At 38.5% G+C, this 22,084-nt stretch overlaps 1 protein-coding gene and 1 non-coding gene across 4 annotated transcripts in view; one reads left to right on the forward strand and one right to left on the reverse strand.

Moving 5' to 3' along the window:
- The first annotated feature begins 1,247 nt into the window (after nucleotides 1–1,247).
- Nucleotides 1,248–1,532, forward strand: LOC150105294 (signal recognition particle RNA). The gene has a single exon (XR_016548506.1).
- A 14,309-nt stretch (nucleotides 1,533–15,841) lies between these two features.
- The window catches only part of LOC150105295 (uncharacterized), a 35,158-nt gene continuing 28,915 nt past the window's right edge, over nucleotides 15,842–22,084 (reverse strand). For all 3 annotated transcript variants that reach the window (XM_090394068.1, XM_090394067.1, XM_090394069.1), the window contains one exon: nucleotides 15,842–16,425. In XM_090394068.1, the coding sequence (XP_090250194.1) occupies nucleotides 16,039–16,425 (387 nt within the window). In that variant the 3' untranslated portion in view covers nucleotides 15,842–16,038. The remainder of the gene's footprint in view (nucleotides 16,426–22,084) is intronic.

A 22,084-nucleotide genomic window follows, 5' to 3' on the forward strand; every position in this document is an offset into this window, starting at 1 on the left:
ATTTGAACAGGTTCAACACTCTGTGGGAGGTAGGGCTGTATGAACTTCAGAAGGAAAGTTGTAGAGCATATGCCCAACAATCTCTCTTAAACACAGGAGGCAATATCTTCTTCCAATTTTCCCAGCTAATCCTTCACGCATTAGCTTAATAGTCTGCTCATTCTCCCCCCCCCCCACTGTTTAAATGGGTTATTGATGACAACTTGTATGGGAATGATTAGTTTCCCTTTTAAGATATCCACATTTCTGCATGGGCAGTCAGTTACTAAGTCACAGATGAAATCCAGATCGGACCTCAGTGACTTGGTATGGGGTGTGATTGTTGGAGCCAGGCTGGCTGGTGCATCTGTGACCAGAACTGATGAAATTATAAATATTAGTTTAGGAACAGTCTCTATGGTTATGTCAGCATGGCGTTCGACAGGACAAACATCATCAGTAAAGTGCAACAGTGGACAAAATCACTTACTTCAAGAGAGGGACGTTGTCATACAGTGCACTATATCACGAAAAATTAGCAGGCTACTGCTGAGCAAACTTTGTAAAAAATTCAAAACCAGTCATGAGAAACCCATTTCAACAAAATCTCTGCACTGGGAACCAGGGCGGAATCGACACCTTGGGCCCCCGATCAGGAAGAGAAATGTGAGGTCCCCTATCACATTTCCTAATGTTCAGTAATGATGATAAGATACTCATCGAATTGTGACTGTGCCATGCTGTTTCTTAATTCATTTTTTAGTAATTTCATTTTAGTTCACAATAAGAGAATGGGGATCCCCTAAAGAGCATGTTTCCCAGCAGCCGCCTGGTTTGCTATTAGCCTAAAATGGCCCTGCTGGGAACTACAGAGTTGGATATCACTCTCGGGTTGTCTTACGTCTATGATCAATGTACCTTATCACGTGCAATGGTGCAAAGATCACAACAGTGAAAGGATGTGATATAGTCCAATGAATCCACATTCACACTTTTTACTGCAATCAGACAAATACATTTCTGGTATCAGCTGAAGAAAACTTACCAGCCAGATTGCTTGTTTCCAACTGTGAAAGGTTTTAGTAGTTCTGTAATGGTCTGGGGCTCATTCTCATGACATGGTTAGGTTAGATGCAAGACAAAGTGGATGCTGCACACAGGGCTGTCGCCAGATTAGATCTCCCCCTGAGGCAAACATTTAAATATCGCCTCTGATGGATTATAAGACAGAAATATAAGAAAATCACCAATTGCTAATAGGAATTGTTGCTGGGAGTCTTGGCAGTCTCTTGTAATCCAGCTACTAGGAGGAGTGGGCTGGTGGATGGTTTGAAAACTGGAGATCTGTTCCCCAACATTCCTATGTCGATCAGATGTCTGCACTAAGCACGGCGTCAATATGGTGACTTCGAGGGAGCTCAGAGCCACCAGGTTGTCTCACGCAAAGTGAATCGGCCCAGGGCGGAAACGCAGCAGGCAAAAGCTTCTGCATCGTGCAGTAGTGGTATCGCGTCTGTGAATAGGTGTTGAGGAATAGCCAAACTCAGTTCTTTAAGTACCGACGGTGGTATAGTGGTTAGCATAGCTGCCTTCCGAGCAGTTGACCCGAGTTCGATTCCCAAAAAGTTAAGCTAGTTTGAGCGTGGTTAGTAGTTCAAAGGGGACCAATTGCTCGATGCTGCTGTTGGCATACTCTCCCTCGATGAGTCCTTGGACTCCCTGGAGGCGTCATATAATAATAACAGTTGTTAGCGTAGTGACGGTGCCTACTGCAATATGGCTGAACGAGCCCCCTTATTAAGACGCGCCGTGAGGCAGGCTGCCTCTATGCTACACTCTGCCGACGGTGCTGGCTGCACATTTTCTTTTAATCATAAGTGATCATCTTCATCCCATGGTGACACACACTTCTCCTACATAGCCCCAGCCACGTTTCAGCAAGATGATGCTCCCATTATGTGGTCACCCAGTGGTTTGTGGAACACGATGGTGAGATGTCCTGTCTGCCAGATTTAAATCCTGTAGAACATTTATGGGACAATTTGGAGCGAGTTCTCAGGCAACGTTTTACACCTCCAAAGAAAAGGCGAATCGAACCAGTTTCTGCCTGACGAATGTGTAAAATATCTCCTGTTGAGTTACAAGCACTGACAGTCTCTCCCTCGAAAAGTACAGGTTGTACCAGACGCCCACGGCGGACCAAAGCCATGGTAATCGAAACGTGTTACTGTTTCTATTTTTTTTTGTCCATTACCTGTATACGATGAAATTATTATATTTCATTATTACCAGCTTCATTATTATTATTATTAACAACACCTCCAAGGAGTGCGACGCAGACTCATCGCAGGAGGACATTTACTGTACAACTCTTGGTCTCCACCACTACACCGAACCTCTACTACCAATCATCTACATCAACACCCACCACCACAACTAGTATTTGTGTGTGTGTGTAAATTGCGTGTGTTCTGAAGGGCCGATTTGTCTGTATGCGGGATGAAAAACCCGAGTTTCCGGGAGAAATATTATTATTGTTATTTTATTATCGTCAATAGTTATCGGTAAACCGAGCTATCCTTTAAATTTCCTAATTTTTCTAATGATGCTATCATATTATTCTGATATTATACCAGCTTCATTATTATTATATTATACTATATATATTACATCATATTACATTATTAGTGGCTTGCTAGTAATAATTTTCTTTCGAATTAATCTGTTAATTTTGGTAACTTTTGATGTAGAAAGTACGCATGCGTCATACCTGCTGTGAAAGATTTTTATTGAAACAATTTAACAATTATAATTTTGAAGTACTGTATTTGACTTCAGGGCTTACGCCTATTATGGTAACTTTTGATTATAAATAAGGGAAGGATAAAGAAAAACGTTATATGAAATATCATGCGTTGTGAATATTCATTTAAAAAAAAAAGCATTCAGAATTTGATTAAAAGAAAGTTTCGTGCTTGAAAAGTAAACATTCCCCCTCTCTTTGTCGTACTACATAAGTAAACAGACCAACAGGCGAATTGCCCGGATTTGAAATAATATTTACCTTCATTTGAATTGTGGGTTTTCCTTCCCCCTCCCTCTTCTCTTCTAGTCAGTGCTCTCAGGCAGAGCAGACGAAAATGTGTACCAGCTATCGCCTGCTACTTGATAAAGATATTATTACTAGTATTTATTTAGAATTCTCGGGTGTGTTTTTACGACTGTGGTCCGGAATATAACACAAAATTTCAATTACATCTGTGAGTTGTTTTTCTAAAGACTTTGTCTACGTATGAAATTCTGGCCGAAAATAACTCTCTCTTTATTTAATGTTATCTTGCCGAAGTCCTGAACTTTAAAGAATAAAGGTATGTAAAATTGAAGTTTAGTTATTTCTAGAACGGAATTGTTTAACTAATATCGCTGCAACGGCGTTGATTAATAATAATGCATTTTTAAAATACTATTGTCAGCTGTTGTGACAGATTAATGAATGAAATTAATTGCTCTCTACACTTCGCTAACTTATCGAGGCTCAAAATTTTATTTACTAGGAAAACAACTGGAACCATTTATTAGAGCCAGCTCACGTCCATATTTTGTTTTCTTTAGAGACTTTGTAATGTTTTGGTTCGGATTTATATATATATATATTTTTTTAATTGTTCGGAAGTGTCATTAATAGAGGATAAGAAGGTCCACTCGTATGACTCATTAAAAAAATAATAAAATAAAATTCTCTCAAGTTATGCCGTATTATTTTAGTTGACTGTCTTGCCAATACCGAGAGCTCCAATTTTCACTGTTTATCGGTTAATGTTTGTTGCGTCTGGTGTTATTGCATAGCACCAGAATTGAAAGCAGTAATACTTTTTTTTTCTTTTTTTTTAACGTGCAGAGGAAGTTTCTTTGGTTGATTACCCTCCCTTCTTTAGATCGCGTCCATTGAATCTGCTAAACTCGTTGGATTTTACATTGCGGAGTTTTCAGTATGATAATTGATACCTCTTCACCCTCAGTAAACTCAGAAAAATATACCATCCTTTCTTTCCATTCTCGACACACTTAGAAGAGCATACTTCAAAGTTCGGTACCCAAGAATGTTCTATACTCAGGGAAAGTAATGAATAGAGGCTTCTGCTTTGTCCTTAGCAATTTGTTTTCGTCACTGGGAAACGTCGCAACACGTTTGTCGTTATATATATGTGTGTAAGCTGTCTTAAACATCTACTATGCATCTTGTTTATAATCCGAATAATTAAAAAAGAGGGGTATGGGAAGCAGCAAATATATACAAAGAAACATAAATTTTTAAACTGTGACATAATGTGATACTTCAATTAAAAAAAAAAAAATACAGACAAGGTCAATTCTCGCCCTCAGTTATCGGCAAACCCTTAAAATCAGTAAAGGAATTTCACTGTACCGTTGTTGGACTTCTAGTCCCAACATTCCAGAATTATTTCGGCGTCTACTACACAAGGATATAAAGATGTTTTGGGAGAATGTTATGTTACTCATGGAAATGTAACATTTTTGTTTATACAGGTAACCCTCGTATAACGCGGATGTTAGGTTCCACAGAAATGCAGCGTTATATAAATCGCGTTATGCGAGACTCAGGTCACACAGAAAATGTAGGGTTATGTTCCGAAATCTTTTTTTTTTAATTATATAAACATATCCAACAAAAAAAATTATTTAATTCATGTAAATTAAGAAAACATAAACCATGAAACAAAATACATAGTATAAACTCATAAAAATGCAAATTGTACGTAAACTTCACTGCCCGTGATGCATAAATGTTTTAGGCAAAATAAAATAAAGGGAAGTAAATATTTTAATCGTCATCACTGTCTTCAGAACTAACATTTTGTAGATGTTCTTTATTTGCTAGTGTCTGGACGTTGTCATCACTTGAAATCTCTTGGACATCATTAGTATAATTCTCATTGCATACTTTGGCTGGTTTAGTTATCAAGAAGTCAGTAATAAGACCTTGCTTGCCACTATGCTGCAGTTTTTTTTTTTTTTTTATTAAGTTCATAATATAAAAAAAAAATCAGCTAACGCTTTCTTGTTCCCACCGTTTTTTTTAGCCCTATCTAACTTTTGGAGACTGAATGGACAGTTCAGTCTCCACTGGTAGCCAGTCGGAGATAATCGGCCCAAGGCTATCACTAATTAATCGGCATGCAGTGAAGAAGGCGGCTAGTAAGTTCCGCCATCTGGGTCCCTAACACAATATATTTAATATCTGAAAATAGTGTGGGTTCGACGGCCGATTTTCTTGAGTTTACGGGACGAAAAACCCGCTAGCTCGTTCCAGAGATCGACTAACTCTGGAACCGGTCGAGAAAAGGCTTAGAAAAAGTTCCTCTAGTCGGCGACTAGATTCGAACGCTTTTTATCGTGCGGTCAAGCGCTGTAGAGTGCAAACGCCACTTCTACTGAGCTACACAGGCTCTTTGTTCATAATATGGAGCTAAACAAATATCCAGTTGTCTCGTGAATTTTCCGGACCGCTCCATTGAGGGATTATTATCCGTAAAATAACTTCCTAACTTTCTTGCCAAGTTCAATCCTTCTGCTAATTTCTTAAACTGAATTCTTTAACGGATTCATCACAATTAGAATCTTCGGCAGAACTTTCCCCGCCATTTGGTTCGGCGCCATCTATTAATTGTACCAGTTCCTCCTCATTTAAACCTGTTTCTCCATCAATTAATTCACTAATTTCGTTTTCAATCATATCGCAGAAACCCTCTAAGTGGCCATTACTATAAAAATAAAATTTTCACATAAAAAAGCGTTACATATTATATTCTATGTAACTCACTAGAAAATAAAGTGCTCATCTTGAGATTAACACACTTATGATTTTTAATGCGCTTTCCTGGGCAGAAATCGAAGACAATTTTCAATAATAAACACTTTGTTATACGATTGACGTACACGCGTGCTAAAGGGTATTTCCCCTAATATAAATTCTCTACTTGTAACTACATGCGCGATACGGGCAGAAGCAAATTTAAGAAAAGTAAAATTTGATTTTTAATTCGAGGGGTGAAAAGATATGAAAAGATAAAGGGTTACGATTTGTAAGTGCGGTTTTATCGAAAACCATGTCATATAAGTACCTAGTTGAACAAGGGTTACTACTATTTGTAAACCGCGATGTATGAGGATTACCTGTATTTGGAATTGAGCAATGAGTTATATTTTAGTGAAAGATATTTAATCAGTTTTGTTTCAAAATGTAATAGTTTTGATATTCTTAACCTTAAATGCACTATAGATGCTGCCTTGGACTATTTTTGTAGATTTGATATTTTAAAAGTAAAGAATATAAACTAAGAAATTAGAACCATTGGTGTGCACATTACAAAAAAAAAAGTTCATGTTATTTCTTTAATAGGGATCTAGATTTTTTTTTCTTTTTTTTTCTCATAGAGTACCGAATGTGTGAAACGAATATAGTAATGGACACTGTAACAAAAGCTGTTTGCCTATATTGTAAGCCTGTTTGGTTACGGTGCTATTGTAATATCTTTATTCTAATTAACAGTGCGTTTTTGATCTCGTATCCTTTCTTACTTATTCTATTGCGTACTATGCTTATCCACCTTTCATATTTACTAGTCGTATGCCTATGAACACTGGAAAATTTATTTGTTCAGACTGCGCCACTGGTATTTTTAATAAGACTCAGTAATGCGTCCTGTAGATCTCTCTCTTACTAGCATAAATTCCTTCAATCAAGTTTACATAAACAGTCGTGGTTTCTCAAGTACTTATACTACGCTTTTAATGACTTAGTTGTTTCCCGCTCACAAGTCCGAGATTATTTAGGAACGGTGCATTGTAAATTAAAAAGATCGGGCTGTACTCTATTAAGATATAAACAAAACACATTTTATTTACATTAGTGTGAAAAGTACATGAATCAAATGATAGGGAGGTTGCCTTCTCTACCTATGTAATGAATCTTTGGCATAAAATTAGAACTTCTCAACTTCAACACTAAATAACTAGCACAAATACTTATTTACTCTCTGCTTACAAATTCAACTTATTGAAACTAGTTTACTTGCAAAGAGGTTAGCTAACTATATTGAGTTATTTCACAAATTTCATGCCAATTGACTCTCTTATAGACACATCTTATTACTATTAAGTTAATTCTAATAAGTCCATCTATAACATATCTCTTACGTTATAAAAGGGAATGCATAACAAGAAATGGAACAAACAGAGGTTCTGCGTCATACACTCATCAAAAGGTCTCGCACTAAAGTCCTTATGATTTTCCTTTCATTACGGTTTCCATCTGGAGAGTCATGCTTCAGGGGTATTATTGGGACGACAGCGGGCTTTGGACTGCAATTTTCCGGCTCAAAAAGCTCAGGCAAGCGGATTCAACATACGGGCAAATTCTCCCCCCGCATGGCTCGCCGTAACGTTCTGTCCTCTGGAACCTACTCCTGGAACTTCTGCCTCAAACTACCGCCCTTTCTGCGAATGACTGTCACTGCCGCCCTCTCTAGTTTTACTGCTGCTTCCCCCTGATGTTCGGCTCAGTCCCTTTCTATTTCCCGTTCTCCGGGATCTTGCACGAATGGTTATAACCTACGAAGAGTTCGGCACGACTCCTTGATCTTCTGTTAAGACCGACCCGTTCTTTCTTCTCCTCCATGCACTCTTTTAATCCTATCTTGTCGGCCAGCAGAAACTTGCCGATATTTTTGACACTAACTTTGAAGGTGTTTATGTGCAGAGCTTGTAAGCAACTTTCTCATACAATAAAATCCTAAACAACTTTCTTATGCACTTACATAGAGCTGTTATGCAAAGTTCCGGTAGCAAAGCATTGCCTTTTGTTTTTGACATACTAGAAATTTCTGTTAAAGCAATAAGTACAGTCAATTTCCATAGGGTTATTTACAATAATATTTAGCATAAAACATATAGAGACAAACCAGGTTATTTTTGTCAGGCCATGCTCTGACACTGCTACTATTACATTAAAGCAATATTATTTGTTCCTTAAAGGAACAAATTGTAAGGAGTATTTTTACGTTTAGAAAAGACAACCCTGCATTTGCTTGTGCTCTGCAGATATTGTATATATATAAACCCCCAACACATTAACCCCACCTATCACAAACTCGACAGTGCTGTGTGTGGGGGGGGGGGTAAGTAAGTCAAGCAAACTGACGTTTCTTGAAAAACGGGATTTTAAATTTTAATCACTGGGGAAAAAATGAATTAAAATTCATGCTCAGAAGAAGGCAGTCATAATCTGATTGCCTTCTTCCGTATTCAATCGAGAATTCACAGGGAGATTTTGGGTGTTATCACTCCAAATGTGAGAACGACATGCTCGTTTTGGTCGTATTCGGGATTTATGGAGTTGAGTAGCAGAGAAGTATTCTTAAAATAATACAAATACTTTTGGAGACCATGGATGCGATATTTTATGTCTGGTATGCTAGATGTGGAAGTGTCAAGACGAGAGAACTGATGTTGACGGAATTGGAACATGAATAGTAAGAGGAAGCGAAGTAGAATCTTTCTTCTGAGTAATAAGATAGGACTGTGTTTTAATAGCATTCAGAAATTCACCGTATCTTCACCCTACTTGAGAATAGTGAGATTAATATTTAAGATGCTGATAATAGAAGATCTTGACGTTTGGATCATTTGAGTACTAAGGTTTCTCGACTAGTTTGGGTTTGAGGTTACCGAGAGAGAGTAATCAGTGATGTATAGGAGGAAGAGTGTGAGCGAGAATACAGAACCATGGAATAACACAGAATTTATAGAGAAATCTGAGAAGAGGTCATCCATCATGACATGGTGAAGGATTAGTGGAATTTGGTAATCCATTCGCTAAGGGTAGGAGGGATAGCATAAGATGGTAGGTTGATAGGGCGACTCTGATGCCGGATACTATCAGTGAGTTTCCTACGTGAATTTTCTCAAATGTTTTCATGGACTTTATCCAAGGGTGGACAACGTTAGCTATGGAGTCTTCTGTAAAACGAATGGCTGGATCCATTTTTGGTAATTACTACCCAACTAATGGGTCTCCGGGTATCTAAGAAGCTAGTTGATTTCTTCCATCACTATCGAGAGAATTGGAAAATGAGGGCGATGTGACAGTAGTTTGATGGCTGACTTTTATTTTACCTTTCTAGAGACAAGATGGATAAAGGGTTGGTTCCATGGGCAGATCAATATGACAACATATACAGTGATAGAGGATGAATGTTAGTTCTGGAGCACAAGTGGAGTGATACCAATTAGATCAAAAGACTATTAGTATCAATACTAGGGAACATATTTCTGGCGAAAGATGCCGTGAACAGTTTGTGGTATAGTATAGGAATTGATTTTTCTTGCCTGTGTATAGAAGAACTGGAAGAAAATACTTGCTAAAAGGTCTGCCTTATGTTTGGGATGGCACCATGGTAACGACAGGCTTGTGAAGGAGATAGAAACTGGAAAGGGCAGAAATTACATCAAACAGCTGAGTAGAGCACCAAAACGTTTGGCTACCATTTGACCCTTACGAAGTTTGCGGTGATTTTATTCGTAGTGTAGGCTGAGCGAGAAGCTTGAGGTTTTTAATGCATGCCTAATTTTTATCTTATACGGCAATAGTACATTTTTAGAGAACCAGTGCTTCGATAGAGGTTTAGAATTTGGTGAATGAACGCCCTCATTCTAATAGAGGATGAGTTGATGTGACTGAAAGATTAATAACTGCGCACCACCTCATCAATGAGGGTCTCGCCCAAACTTACTCCTATGTCGCACCATTTCCATTCGGCAAGTATTAGAGGCGAAATGGAATGAGATCTCTCGCGCCCACGAACATCAAAAAATAATCAAACTGCTTTATGAATGAGTTACATATTTTATAGCGTAATTAAGCAGTTTTTCTCACTATCTTTTAATTTATAACACAGTGTACGTAGGTTTTGTTCGCTTCTGTTTGACCATTTAATGAATACAAAATGTTAAAAGTGTATATTTATGAAACTGCTACGTAAAACAAGAATGTATCTATTCTTTTGTAATTAAATGGCCAGAAGAAAGTTATCCGCTTTTCAGTAGAATACTAATTTGGTAAATCTACATATAGTTTAAGTAGCGAGTCATTTAATAGAGAAAGTAAGATGTTTGGAAATTATTACCGAAACAACTAAGGCTGAGATGAATGTATGATGCGGTGTGCTTCTCTGGCTAGTTTACCTATTTTTGGAGACGGAGAACGAAAAACACCAATTAGTTAAACTAACTAACATATCAATTTAAAACTCTCTTCCCAAAAACAGAGTGTGTCTGTGGGAGGGGGGGGGGCATTTTTTAAATAAACGTTTCAAATTTAAACTATATTGCTGCCAGCCAGTCTCACCATTTACACCACTATGCGTGTGCGCACGCGCAGAGTGATATAACTCCGAATAGGCGGATATTGAATGCTAGAAAATCGTGAATTAAAGCAGATGCATGTGGCATTTAAAGAAGCAGCGTGCCGCATATATTGCCTTACCAACCAGTCTCCCCTCCACCAGTCCATTGTTGCAGGGACTTTCCAATTTGTACTTCACAACTCACTTTCAGATGCCATTTATTTCAATCGCATGACCTGTCGTGATTAATATACGGCGTCTCGCCAGAAATAAGGAATCTGCCTCGATACTGGAAATTGGATTCCACCTGATGATAGATCGAATTCAAGCTTTTTTTTTGGGGGGGGGAGGACACAAGTTGAATAAAGAATTCTCTCTTCCAACGATATAATATGACTGATGCTCTTGCTTGGCTGGGTCATCGGCCTAGTGCAGGGTTTCCCAAACTGTGTTCCGCGGAAAGTGAATAAGTGTTCCGTTAAAAATCATCAAAATGAATATGAGCCTGGAATGGTTTAAAATATTGCGACTAGTTTGAACATGTTTGAAAATCAGGAGCTCCTCACTCGGCTTGTGGATTATGCTATTAAGGCCAGTACGCGCTGGCCTTGATTCAGCCGCCCGCGGTTGTCGACACCTCCAAGCGCGAATGAAGTACGGAGGTATCTACTCTAGGAAACGTGAGTTACAAGCAAGGTCAATGCGATGCAATGTGACCCGGCATGCTTGTAGTGTGCGCTGTCGCATTTTTGCAATGCGATACAGCCTGCTACGGCGCTAGTGTACGCTTAGCTTTACATTGAATACGAGACCGATGATACTCGACTCTAACCAAGGTGTTCCGTTAAAATTTCAGGATTTGTGAAGTGTTCCGTCGTAGGAAAAGTTTGGGAAACGCTGGCCTAGTGCATCGTACTCTCGCTCCCCATCTCTTACATGTTGTGAGTTACGCTTGTGTGAATGTGTTTAGGTAGTAGATGAATTCGGTTTTCCACTGTAAGACCACTGTTTTGCTTATTTAAAGACTTAAAATAGCTTGACAAAAGATCTATGTATGGTCCTAGAACAGATGTCCAGGTTATTTAATTTTTAGATCACAGTACTAACGTAATCACCTTACGAACAGCCATTCATAGCCAAGTTCAAAAGAATAGGATGACCAACCCTTATTCCGTAGTCTACCGCATCTATAGCCAGTTTGCATGTTATGCAGAATGGGAAAAAACCTACTTCCTGTAAGAAGAAAAACCCTGTCTTCTCCATATCATTTCGGCTAATTCGCCTTCATTCGAAAACCCCCTTTGAATAGTTTTCGAGTGAATAACAGGATTCGAATTCCTGTTTTTTTCCCAACCGGAGGGCAAACATGATGAGTGAGCTACAGAGTATAAGTGATGTATAAAAATACGCATCATTTGTAATTCGTATCTTTGTTTTATCTCTGTATATTTGTACTTTGATGTACATCACGTAAAAATATATATAAATCATTTGTACTGTACTATACTAGACTTAATAGGCTAATAACTTTTCGTGGGAAGGATTGTCATGAGATAGAGAGAGAGGCGTTTGTTTTACTGTCAATTGATATAAAGATGAATTAGCTCTCACATGGGGGGGGGAAGCTTTTGCATTCCGCGAACCATCCCGAGAACAACACGCCCTCAAATGAAGGGATGAAGAATGAAACACGACATTGGTACCGCCAGCTTGCGACTTGTAAATTATTTAATTTACCGATTTGCCTCAGGTTGAGACAAGTAGATAACATGAGACATGATGTCGAAGATTTTCATCCCATAGCCAAGAAGCAAAATGCTTCTCTCATCCAGACTAGTTCAATGCTACAAATACGGATTGCGTTTTTGTAGCATAAATTGGACTGGTCTGGATGAGATATTTAAAGAGCCAAATACAGGAGATTTTAACGCACCATATTTGTAATGCGTGTGTGTAAAAATGCAGTCGACAATTGGAAATCAATCGCTGAACCTGTCATGCATTTTGCTATTTGGGTAAATTTAAAAAAAAAAAAAAAAAAGAAGTTGACAAGGATAATGCAAAGCCGATTAGTTGTTCAATACAATATTGACATGTAAATATTGTACGTTTTATTCGTTTTAAGTTATCAGATTCTCAACTGGCAGTGCTGCTGCTTAGAGAAGTTAGTACTGATTAATGTCGTTAATTGCCTGTTTCAGATAACATATAAAGTTTACGAGCATGAAATGGTCCTTAACTTTCCTTCCCCAGATGACCCTGAAATCAACAGTAGTGGGCCCAGCTACCATTGAGAAATAAGGCTGGTGCCCTTCAATTTTTAAAACGTTAGGCCTCAAGGAGCTCCGCAACTACTTTTTTGGAGAAGAAAAAATAAAACAGAGGATTTTGCAACTAGCCACGTTCGAGTCACAACAGCCATTGGCAACAGGACAAACTGCACGTACGTGAGATTTAACCTACTTATTTACAGGTTTTGATCCCATTGACAGGAGGTGGGGGATTTCAGGAAAGGGCATTTGTGCAATAAAGGTGGGGTTATAAATTATCTCACATGAAGACAAGTACGAAAACGATGCGTTTCCGTAAATATCGTTAAGCATTCCATTTAGCATTTAGTAATGGTGTTCATTACCACAGCAGTTAATCGAAAGTTTATTTACATTTGTAATATTGTGACTCCTAATACTTAAATTTGGACTAAAACGGTTCGATTTAAAGTATAAACAAAGTGATTCGAGATACTCAAGGTCAGAAAGACAGACAAAACGAATCTGATGGGTTTTTATTCATTGCTGCGAAGTTTGAATACAAACATTTTTAGTTATATTAAGTTCTACAGTCGTATATAGTTTCTTGTGACATCTTATCGTTAACAAATAGTAAACTGCAAATTCATTTCAATTTCAATGTGAAGTAAGACAGCAGAAGATGACTAATAAAGCGCGTAGCTGCTTCATGACTGCATAACAAATATCTGTCAATATATTTACGAGAGGTGGGGGGGGGCTAGAAAGTTCTGATAAACAACTACAACAAAAACGATATTAAAGCAACTGATATAACCACAAGAAAGAACAGATCTTAAAACTTTGTTTTTCTTGTAGGATATATGTAAGAAGACATTAAAATTAATTTTTGTTCTAGGTGTCTATCAGAACTTTCCAATACCTCCTCGTACATTTTGTGACTGGTGTGGGGAGGGGGGGGTAGACAATGTGCTTAATGGACGCAGTAACATTAATTTCTTAAGATATATTAATGCTTTATTGCATTCAAAAGTGAAAGGATTGATTACTAGTAATTAATTATATCAAGAGATCATAACATGACAGGTTTTTTTTAGTATCCTAAACCAGCGCTTCCCAAACTGTGGGCCGCGGCCCTCTTGGGGGGCTGTTAGTTTGTTGAGGAGGGGGAGCGTGAAATAATGAAAACAAATTTAAAACGTTTTAAGACTAAGTGTGCCATGTCAAATGTGTATGTACGATGCTAAAAATGTAATATTTACATTTGATTTTTGTAATATTCGCTGTGTATGTTTTGTATTGAATATAAATACAACAAATATTATTATATGTCTATAATACGATTTTTTTTTTCGATGGGGGCCGTGAAATATTTTAATTTTTCCAAGGGTCCTTTACATCCAAAAGTTTGGGAAGCACTGTCCTAAACAGCAGGCCTTACTGGAAACTTGTGAACAGGTGGTTCTGTTTTACACTTTGATAGTTTTGTGTATATCACTCCCACGCACGAAAGGCTGCAAGGCACGTGTGCGGGAGTGATTTTTCAAAAAAAAAAAAAAAAATAATAATAATAATAATAATAATTACCAAAACTTAAAACAGAACCACCTGTTCTCACAGAGTCCGATTGCAAAAAGAGAAGGCAGTTTGTTGGCAATTTTCTGAGAAGTTATCCGTGCTAAATCTACTAAATGCGCTTGGAAATATCACGTGCAACCAGGGGCTTAATTCTAAATTTGCATATGGATGATAGTTCTCCTGGTGGCGAAGAGGTTCACTATTGGTGTGACTTCCTCCGTTATTACTTCAGAGAACACCAGGTGATTATAATATACTGCATAGATGATCAAGGATAGATGTTAGTTCAGGATCACATCTCTTGAGCACAGTAGGTGGGATTCCATCAGAAGTAGCAGCTACAGGATTCCTGTCTTTCAGGCAGAAGGTTGGGCAGTGGAGAGCCATACTATGCACCAAGGCAAATACACCGTCTTCTTTATCTAACAGATGAAAATAATGATTTGCCTTGGTCATCTATGCAGGAGTTGGATGAGAAGAATGATGTCAGGAAATCAGCTTTAACTTTAGATGATGTTCCCAAGACATCAGATTTGGATGTATGCACATCACTTAAGTTCGTCTGTACCAGGAATATTGAAGTGAATATCAAAGAATATTTCTGATAGATTTTGTTTTAATGGGGATTTTTAGGAATTGTTTTTAGTGTTTAAGTTTGTCTCTTTAGGCATTCTTGTTTTTTTTTCGTACGATAAAACTACTTTGTATTCTTGATTAGCTAAGTAATATACATGCTCTACTTCATGGGAGACTTAATTGCAGCGGTTACTTTATATAAAGGTGATAGTTTTCATCGCCTGATGTGAAACCTCGCCCTGCATATTGAAGGCTTGAAAGTTCCCCGTTTGTTTTGTGTTTACATAAAAATTACCTCTTTATAAAATTTCGGACAAGATTTACATTCATTTCAAGCTTTTTTCTCAATTTATTCTCACTCTGATGCGAGGAAAAAAAAAAAAATTCTGTATTCGAATTGTAATGAGTGAAAACTTAAAACTGTATACTGTGAGAATTTTCTTAAATATTAGAAAACGTTCCCGACTCATGATTTCTTCCACAGTACTATTTTTTTTGCAAATTTTCAATGCATTCTTTTTGCCTGTCTTTTACCGTCTATTGTAATAGTATGATTATCGTCAAGGATCAAAATTCCCGAAGTCTTTCTATATTCTGAGAGCCCTTGAATGTTCGTTTGGATCAATGCAGTTAACGAACTTTCTTGAAGACCTGATGAGGTAACTGTGCCTTTCGGAGTGAGGTTACATATTTTATATAATTTTTCTTGGGCATTATGATAGCGAGAAATTCTCAAAACGAGATGAGTACTGCAATCCGAATCGAGTACTTTTCCCCATATTTCGTTGTTATAGGTCTGTTTATCTGTTCGGTCGTTTTTTCGTTTCCATCCGGATCATTTTCATACAATTTTTCGGACGCCACCTTCAAGTTTTCAGTTGAATATAGATGAATATTTAATTTTAGATTCCCAGATCGATTTTATTCAGTACACTAAGTTGTAATCCCTGTCATATTTCTAGTTTCAAGACTGTGTCAAGCTAACATCAGATGTACTTCGTAGATACTCACAGATAGAAAGCATGGATAACGATAAAACAGATAAAAATATATTTTATTTAACAAACAACAAGCATCGAATTACAATATATACAAATAACGACATTTAACGACATACTCTTCACTCAGTAAGCGAACGATGAGAAGGCAAATTTGCAATGATTGATCAATGAATGTTTCCCGTTGACTCATCGGGATAAATATCCAAGGACTTGAATCTTATATCCAGAACGTCACTTCCCAAGATAACCTAGTTTTACTATGGTCTTGTACTGGTCAGGAACCTCCATGAGTGCGTGTAAAGCGACTGCGGCCTCCGGGTGTCGGGCCAGGCGGGTCACCTCGTGGTAGTTGACAAACTGAAAATTGTCGAAATAGCGATCGGGTAACCGGTCATCCCATTCCTCGAGCGTGCCCCAAGGACCATCGCCCACTCCTACGGCGATGATGCTCAGGGCGGTCTTGGATGCTTGAACCAAAGCTTGTCTTGATTCCATTTCGTCAGCTTTCAGTTGGCCGTCGGTAACCAACAGGAGGAGGTGGTAAGCGTGGCTCCGTCGTACGATCTGGACCGCTTTCTTCAGAATTGGACCGAACGTTGTGGGACCACTCGGCTGCATCTAAGGAAGAAAACACAAACGAAGGCGTTTACTAGACAACCATAATGCACAAATTGAACTGAATTACGCTAAAACCACAGAAGTGATATTTTAAGAGTTTAATATATTGAGGCGATATTTTATTCTTATGGCAAAGAAATCGCACTTAAATTCAGTGCACGCTGTGGAATATTTCAGAATGGGAACACCACTGCATTCAGATCAATAACAGCGACTGTTTTTATATTCGAAGATCAATTTTCCAACGTTTCCAGCCATGCTTTGTATTCTTTATTTATACGTGGGCGTCTGAACTAAGTGCAGTATCGTTATTCTGGTAAGCAGTGAAGCATTTGGATTTTATTTTCAGTCTAACTGCGTTTTTGATTTGCCACCTGTTTGTTTTTAGTTATTAAGAATTGAATGATCCCAATGAAATAATTGAAAATTAAACTCGAGGGGTGGTAATAAGTCTTTCGATTTTTCTTGCAATAATCGCGTGATCTCATTTAATGTCAGTTCTCTTTCTTCATTTTTTTTTTTTACTTTTATTTTGCACGTTATTTTGTGTGATTGGGTTGCTGATGTTTCGTGAGTTTATTTATTTATTTTTCTAGAAGTACATTTGTTGTAAAAGTGGCTTGTTGAATATAAAAATGTAGGAAATTAGCAAAAGTTCAAGGTTGACTGAGCGAGTGGCTTCTCTGTGCGTCACTCGCCTGGAACACGGACTAGGCCGGGTTCACGTGATGCTATTACAGCAGTAAGTTGCACGATCATAGGCACAAAATAATGAAGCAAATACATTCTTCTAGCAGGTGGCATTTAAAGCGAGATTCTATCTGCAGTTATTATTGTCAGCGTAACTTCAGGTACATCCTTTAACAGGTGGAATTTCGAAGACTCTTTCAAGATGGATCAAGTTTGCAAGTCTTCGAGGTGCATCACGATATTTTCTACGCTTGTGTTTTAAGTTATCATATCGCATACATTTACATACATAATTGCCAATGTTAGTTCAACTTGTTTAGTCAACGAGTGATCTAAATATAGCTCCTCAAAAAATTTGTTTATTAGAAATGATCCAACATAGGGAGAGACGAATAATATCGAATCAGAAATTTCACATCAATCGTGAAGACAATTTGTACCTGAGAGCAGGGGCGGCTCGTGCATAGGCACTGCGGTGCTGCAGCACCCCAATTTTTCTCGATACATAAATATATTTATTAATTTATTTATATTTGCTTGTAATATTTAATTTTATCAACAACGATCCTATACAATTCTCTTATTTTGTATAAAAAATAATAAAAATCCATCTTGTAGCACTTAGGAGGGCGCTGGCAGCACTGTGTTTACCGCAGTGTCATATTGCTACGCGCGCAAGCATATGCACGTCATAGTGAGATGAGAGCTATTAGCGTAATGCGGCACTGTCCTTCGGGCAGTTCCACTGTTGTTTATATGCAGTCTGCACCAGTAGCAGAGTGTTCGTAGTGCTTATCGTGTTTACTCCGACTCTTTAAATATTTGGACATTACAATTAAAGACATAACATTTGTTATAATTTTTATTTTAAAACGTTATTGGGGTTATGATAATGGATTTTATTTTTTAAGTAATTTTGAATTATACCAAACTGTATAATTTTATCGATAATAAACAATATATTTTCATGTTTAATTTTTTTTTAATTTCTACCATAATTTTGATATTTTATCCAAACACGTATACACTGTACTTACAGTGTGTATTTCGAAAGTTGCATCACCACCACGATTTCAAGCTACGAGCCGCCACTGCCTGAGAGAGAGAGTTCTTTCAGTTGCGGAGTAAAATTTTGTCTTTGAACTGAAACGTGGAAGCAAATCAATAGCGGAGTTGAGTATCCTTGTCTGTGCAAACAAATTAAATGCACAAAAACACTAAAAGTTGTTTGCCCATGAGACTTTCCTTTTAGATCCTCAGGCAACTTTTAAGTGGGTGTGGTCTGTACCAAAAATAAGCACTGATTGGCTTCTCTCACTTTCCAAGAACTTGCAAGAATTCCTCGTGGACGCCACTTGTGCTTGGTTGTTTGCACAAGTTTGAAAGGAATGATTGCCTTCATCTCTTGATTATAAGAAGTTATTTCGCTAAACCGTCCTCTATTATTAGATTGACGGTGTTTGCCTGTGCTTTCTAGTGTTCTACGTAGACGTTCCCCCCCCCCCTATTTAACTGCCTTTATTTGTTCTGTGAATGCATGGATTTTTTTTTTTTTTTTCATGCTTATTGGTGAATCGTCTGTCACAATAATATTTTAAGCAAACTGTTTATTTAAAATAAACTGACGAGTTTTTAGCTACTCGAATGGCTACAACTTCATGAACTGAATTGCATACTTTGTAGCCACGAGTGATTTCTCTTTGTTCTGACAAATAGATTTAGTTAGGAGCTGTACTTGCATGGATAGATGAACATAGAAGAGAGAGATCTGTGAGAGTCAGTTAAAAAATATTCGATGATAGCGAAAAGAAGGTGTGTACCTAGAGTGAATAGATAGATACGATTATAATAAGGAAGGGAAAATTAGAATAGGAAAGGACCCTTAGAAGAATGACCCAAGGAAAATCACAAAGAGTACTCTTAAGTAACTTGTTTGGGAATTAAGGTTGAAGCAGTTAAGGTCGTGAAGACCAGAGTATTGTGTTCGTTAATTGCGTGTGTTCTTCTGTCCGGTTTGTAGGATAAATTCTTCCACTTGCGTGTGAGACCTGATTCAACATCACGAGCTCTTTTTGTGGACTTTGCTACGTGGAGGTGATCGGTGAAGCTGCTTAATCAGATGCTAGAGAGAAACATTTTAATGCTACAAAAAGGGAGGGAATCAGAGAATATCATTGGAAGTGAATGAAATCGGTGCACTCGGGATATCAATAGGACTGGAGGATTTCGGCACTTTTGAGAATTGTGTGTGTGTGTGTGTGTGTGCGCGTGCGCGCGCTAAGTCGGCGGACTGGACCGTTCACTTAGTTATTATTGAATCAAACAGGATAAATAGATATTGGGAATAGGTTGTTTTCAGCGCATGTACAGAATTGAGAAGATAGGGTGGAGATTTAAGAAAACCATGTTGTCGTCTAACGATCTCCTTATAGTAATCTAGTCAGATTTTATAATAAACTAACAGTGATTGAGGAGGTGAATTGCATATATCATGGCCTTTATGGAATTTCCAGAATCATTTCACAGGTTGCCGGGTGATATTTATATTTAAGCTGCAAGAGTTAGATATCAGGTTAGTGGATTCGACTGTACTGACAACTTGTAGCTATTTAACGTGGGGGGGGGGAGGCAGTATCAATTAGGTGGAAGATTACAAATGAAGAGTTTTGCAGAAATCAGTATGATACTGCTAAGGGAATAAAAACAAAGGACATACATCAATCTCAAACACGGAACCTGTAACCCTGGTTCCATGTGTAGACAGACAATGCATTCAAAGATTGCAGTGTTGAACAGAGCGGCGAGTGTTCTGACTGCATAGAGGTTCTTCAATAAGAATAAAGAAAATATGTAGTAGTGTTTACATACAAACAAATGTGCACTGACTGTATGATGTATTACAAGTTACTCGGAGTTGTTTTGTTTCTGGAATGTGTCGAAAGATACCACGATTCATTGCCGTCAGCGAAATAGGTTACTTTTTTATATGTTGGGGAAGACCGATCACTACTGGATATTGACGTCCAACATCGAAGCTTGCGAGCCATTTCGAATTACCAATTAAGATTTGAGGCCAATAGTGTCGTTACTTGGGTATTCTTCTGGCTGATTTACCTGTTTTCTGGGATGAAAAATAGGAGGTTTCTTGGTGGGGAAAACCTTCCGACGACTGTATGAAACTAGATAACTTTCAGGCTCTAGGAGCACATACACTGCTTGAAAAGAAAGCAACGGTCGCCATAGTGTGAGGAGCAAACAGCCATGGAGCCCACCTTAATAAGATGCAAGACCTCCTTTCGCTGCGATGATTGCAGCAATCCTACAGGACATACTCTCCTTAAGTGCACACAATAATGATCAGTGGGGATTTGGGACCATTCTTCCTGTAAGCATGTTCGCCCCCACAACAGTCCTGGACTGTTGTGGGGGAGAACGTACATTGATATTACCCAACGATACAGTTCATCTCACAGATGGTCAAATGGGTTGAGATCAGGGCTCTGTGGAGGCCAATCAAGTGTGGTGACGTTCATGTCCAAAAACCACGCAGTTACAGCAGCCTAATGACACTTATGATGCATGGGCTTGCTGAAAGAGAATGATTAATTCAATAGAAACGCCACAAAGTAGGAAGCATTACATTGTCCAGAATGTACGGATATCTCCGTGTTCGTGCACAAGTTTGATAGGAATTTGATTTGGCCTCTGACCCAAGCAGAGGTCAGAGGCCAAACCACGAAAAACAGGACCACGTAATTACACCGCCATCTCTGAATTTCGTAGTTGGGGTTACACACAATGGCAAGAGGCATCTGCCACACCCGTCCATCAGCTCGGTAGTGTGATTCGTTTTCAGCTTCTTTCCAAGCTTCCACACGTTCCATTGAACACGATCTTTGCACCACTGAAGACGACCTTGCATGTTGGTCCGGATAATGTGGGGATTGCATATTGCGGTCCTACCCAATGGAAATGCATGTTGTGACCCTCGATTCAGAATGTTCTTGTGCAGATTCGTGTTCCAGTCGATTCCCGGAACTCCGCATTCAACTTGTCAACCACGAAAGACGGTTTTTATATATTACTAGGGGAAGAGGGAATTGACCTGCTCTGGGACCTGTTAATAAAAGTTTGTCAACAGGAAAATATACCTGAGAAATGGAGGGAAAGTACTCTTGTCCCCATCTACAAGAGTAAAGGGGATGCCCAAGACTGTAAGAATTATAGAGGAATAAAGTTAATGTCTCACACAATGAAGATCCTAGAGAGGGTTCTTGATGGAAGACTGTGGAAGGAGGTGGAGATTGCAAAGGAGCAATTTGGCTTCATGCCTAGTCGATCGACGACAAATGCTATCTTTGGGTTATGATATATGATGAAAAAGTTTCGAGAGAAGCAACGGGAGTTACATCTGGTTTTTATTGATCTGGAGAAAGCGTATGATAGAGTGCCAAGGCAAGAAGTCGGGAGGTGTTTGAGGAAGAAGGTACTGGAGAAATATGTCAGGTTGGTGCAGGAGATGTACAGACAAGTGTTCGAGCTTGCCTGGGAGAGATAGAAAGTTTTCCAGTGACAGTTGGCTTGCATCAAGGGTCAGCATTAAGTCCGTTCCTGTTTAATATTGTGATGGAGGAGGTGAGAGAAGACACGCCTTGGACTATGTTGTATGCAGATGACATCGTGCTGTGTGCAGAATAAGTGGCAGCTAAACTGGAAAGTTGGAGGAAAGTATTGGAAGAGAGGTATGAGACTGAGCAGAAGTCAGATGGAGTATATGTGTGGCAAAGTGGATCGCAGCCAGGAGACAGATCTGGAGCTGGAAGGAAATATCATCAGGAAGGTCAGTGACTTTAGATACTTAGGTTCAACAATGAAGAGGATGGTGAGGCTGAGAAGGAAGTGGGATGCAGGATCGAGGAACTGGAGAGAGATAGCACTCCAGCTATGCGATAAGAGGGTGCCGATCAAT

Source organism: Typopeltis vanoorti, chromosome 6 (genome assembly GCF_054136105.1).
Source record: "Typopeltis vanoorti isolate ZY-2024b chromosome 6, IOZ_Tvanoo_1.0, whole genome shotgun sequence".
Classification (NCBI taxonomy): domain Eukaryota; kingdom Metazoa; phylum Arthropoda; class Arachnida; order Uropygi; family Thelyphonidae; genus Typopeltis; species Typopeltis vanoorti.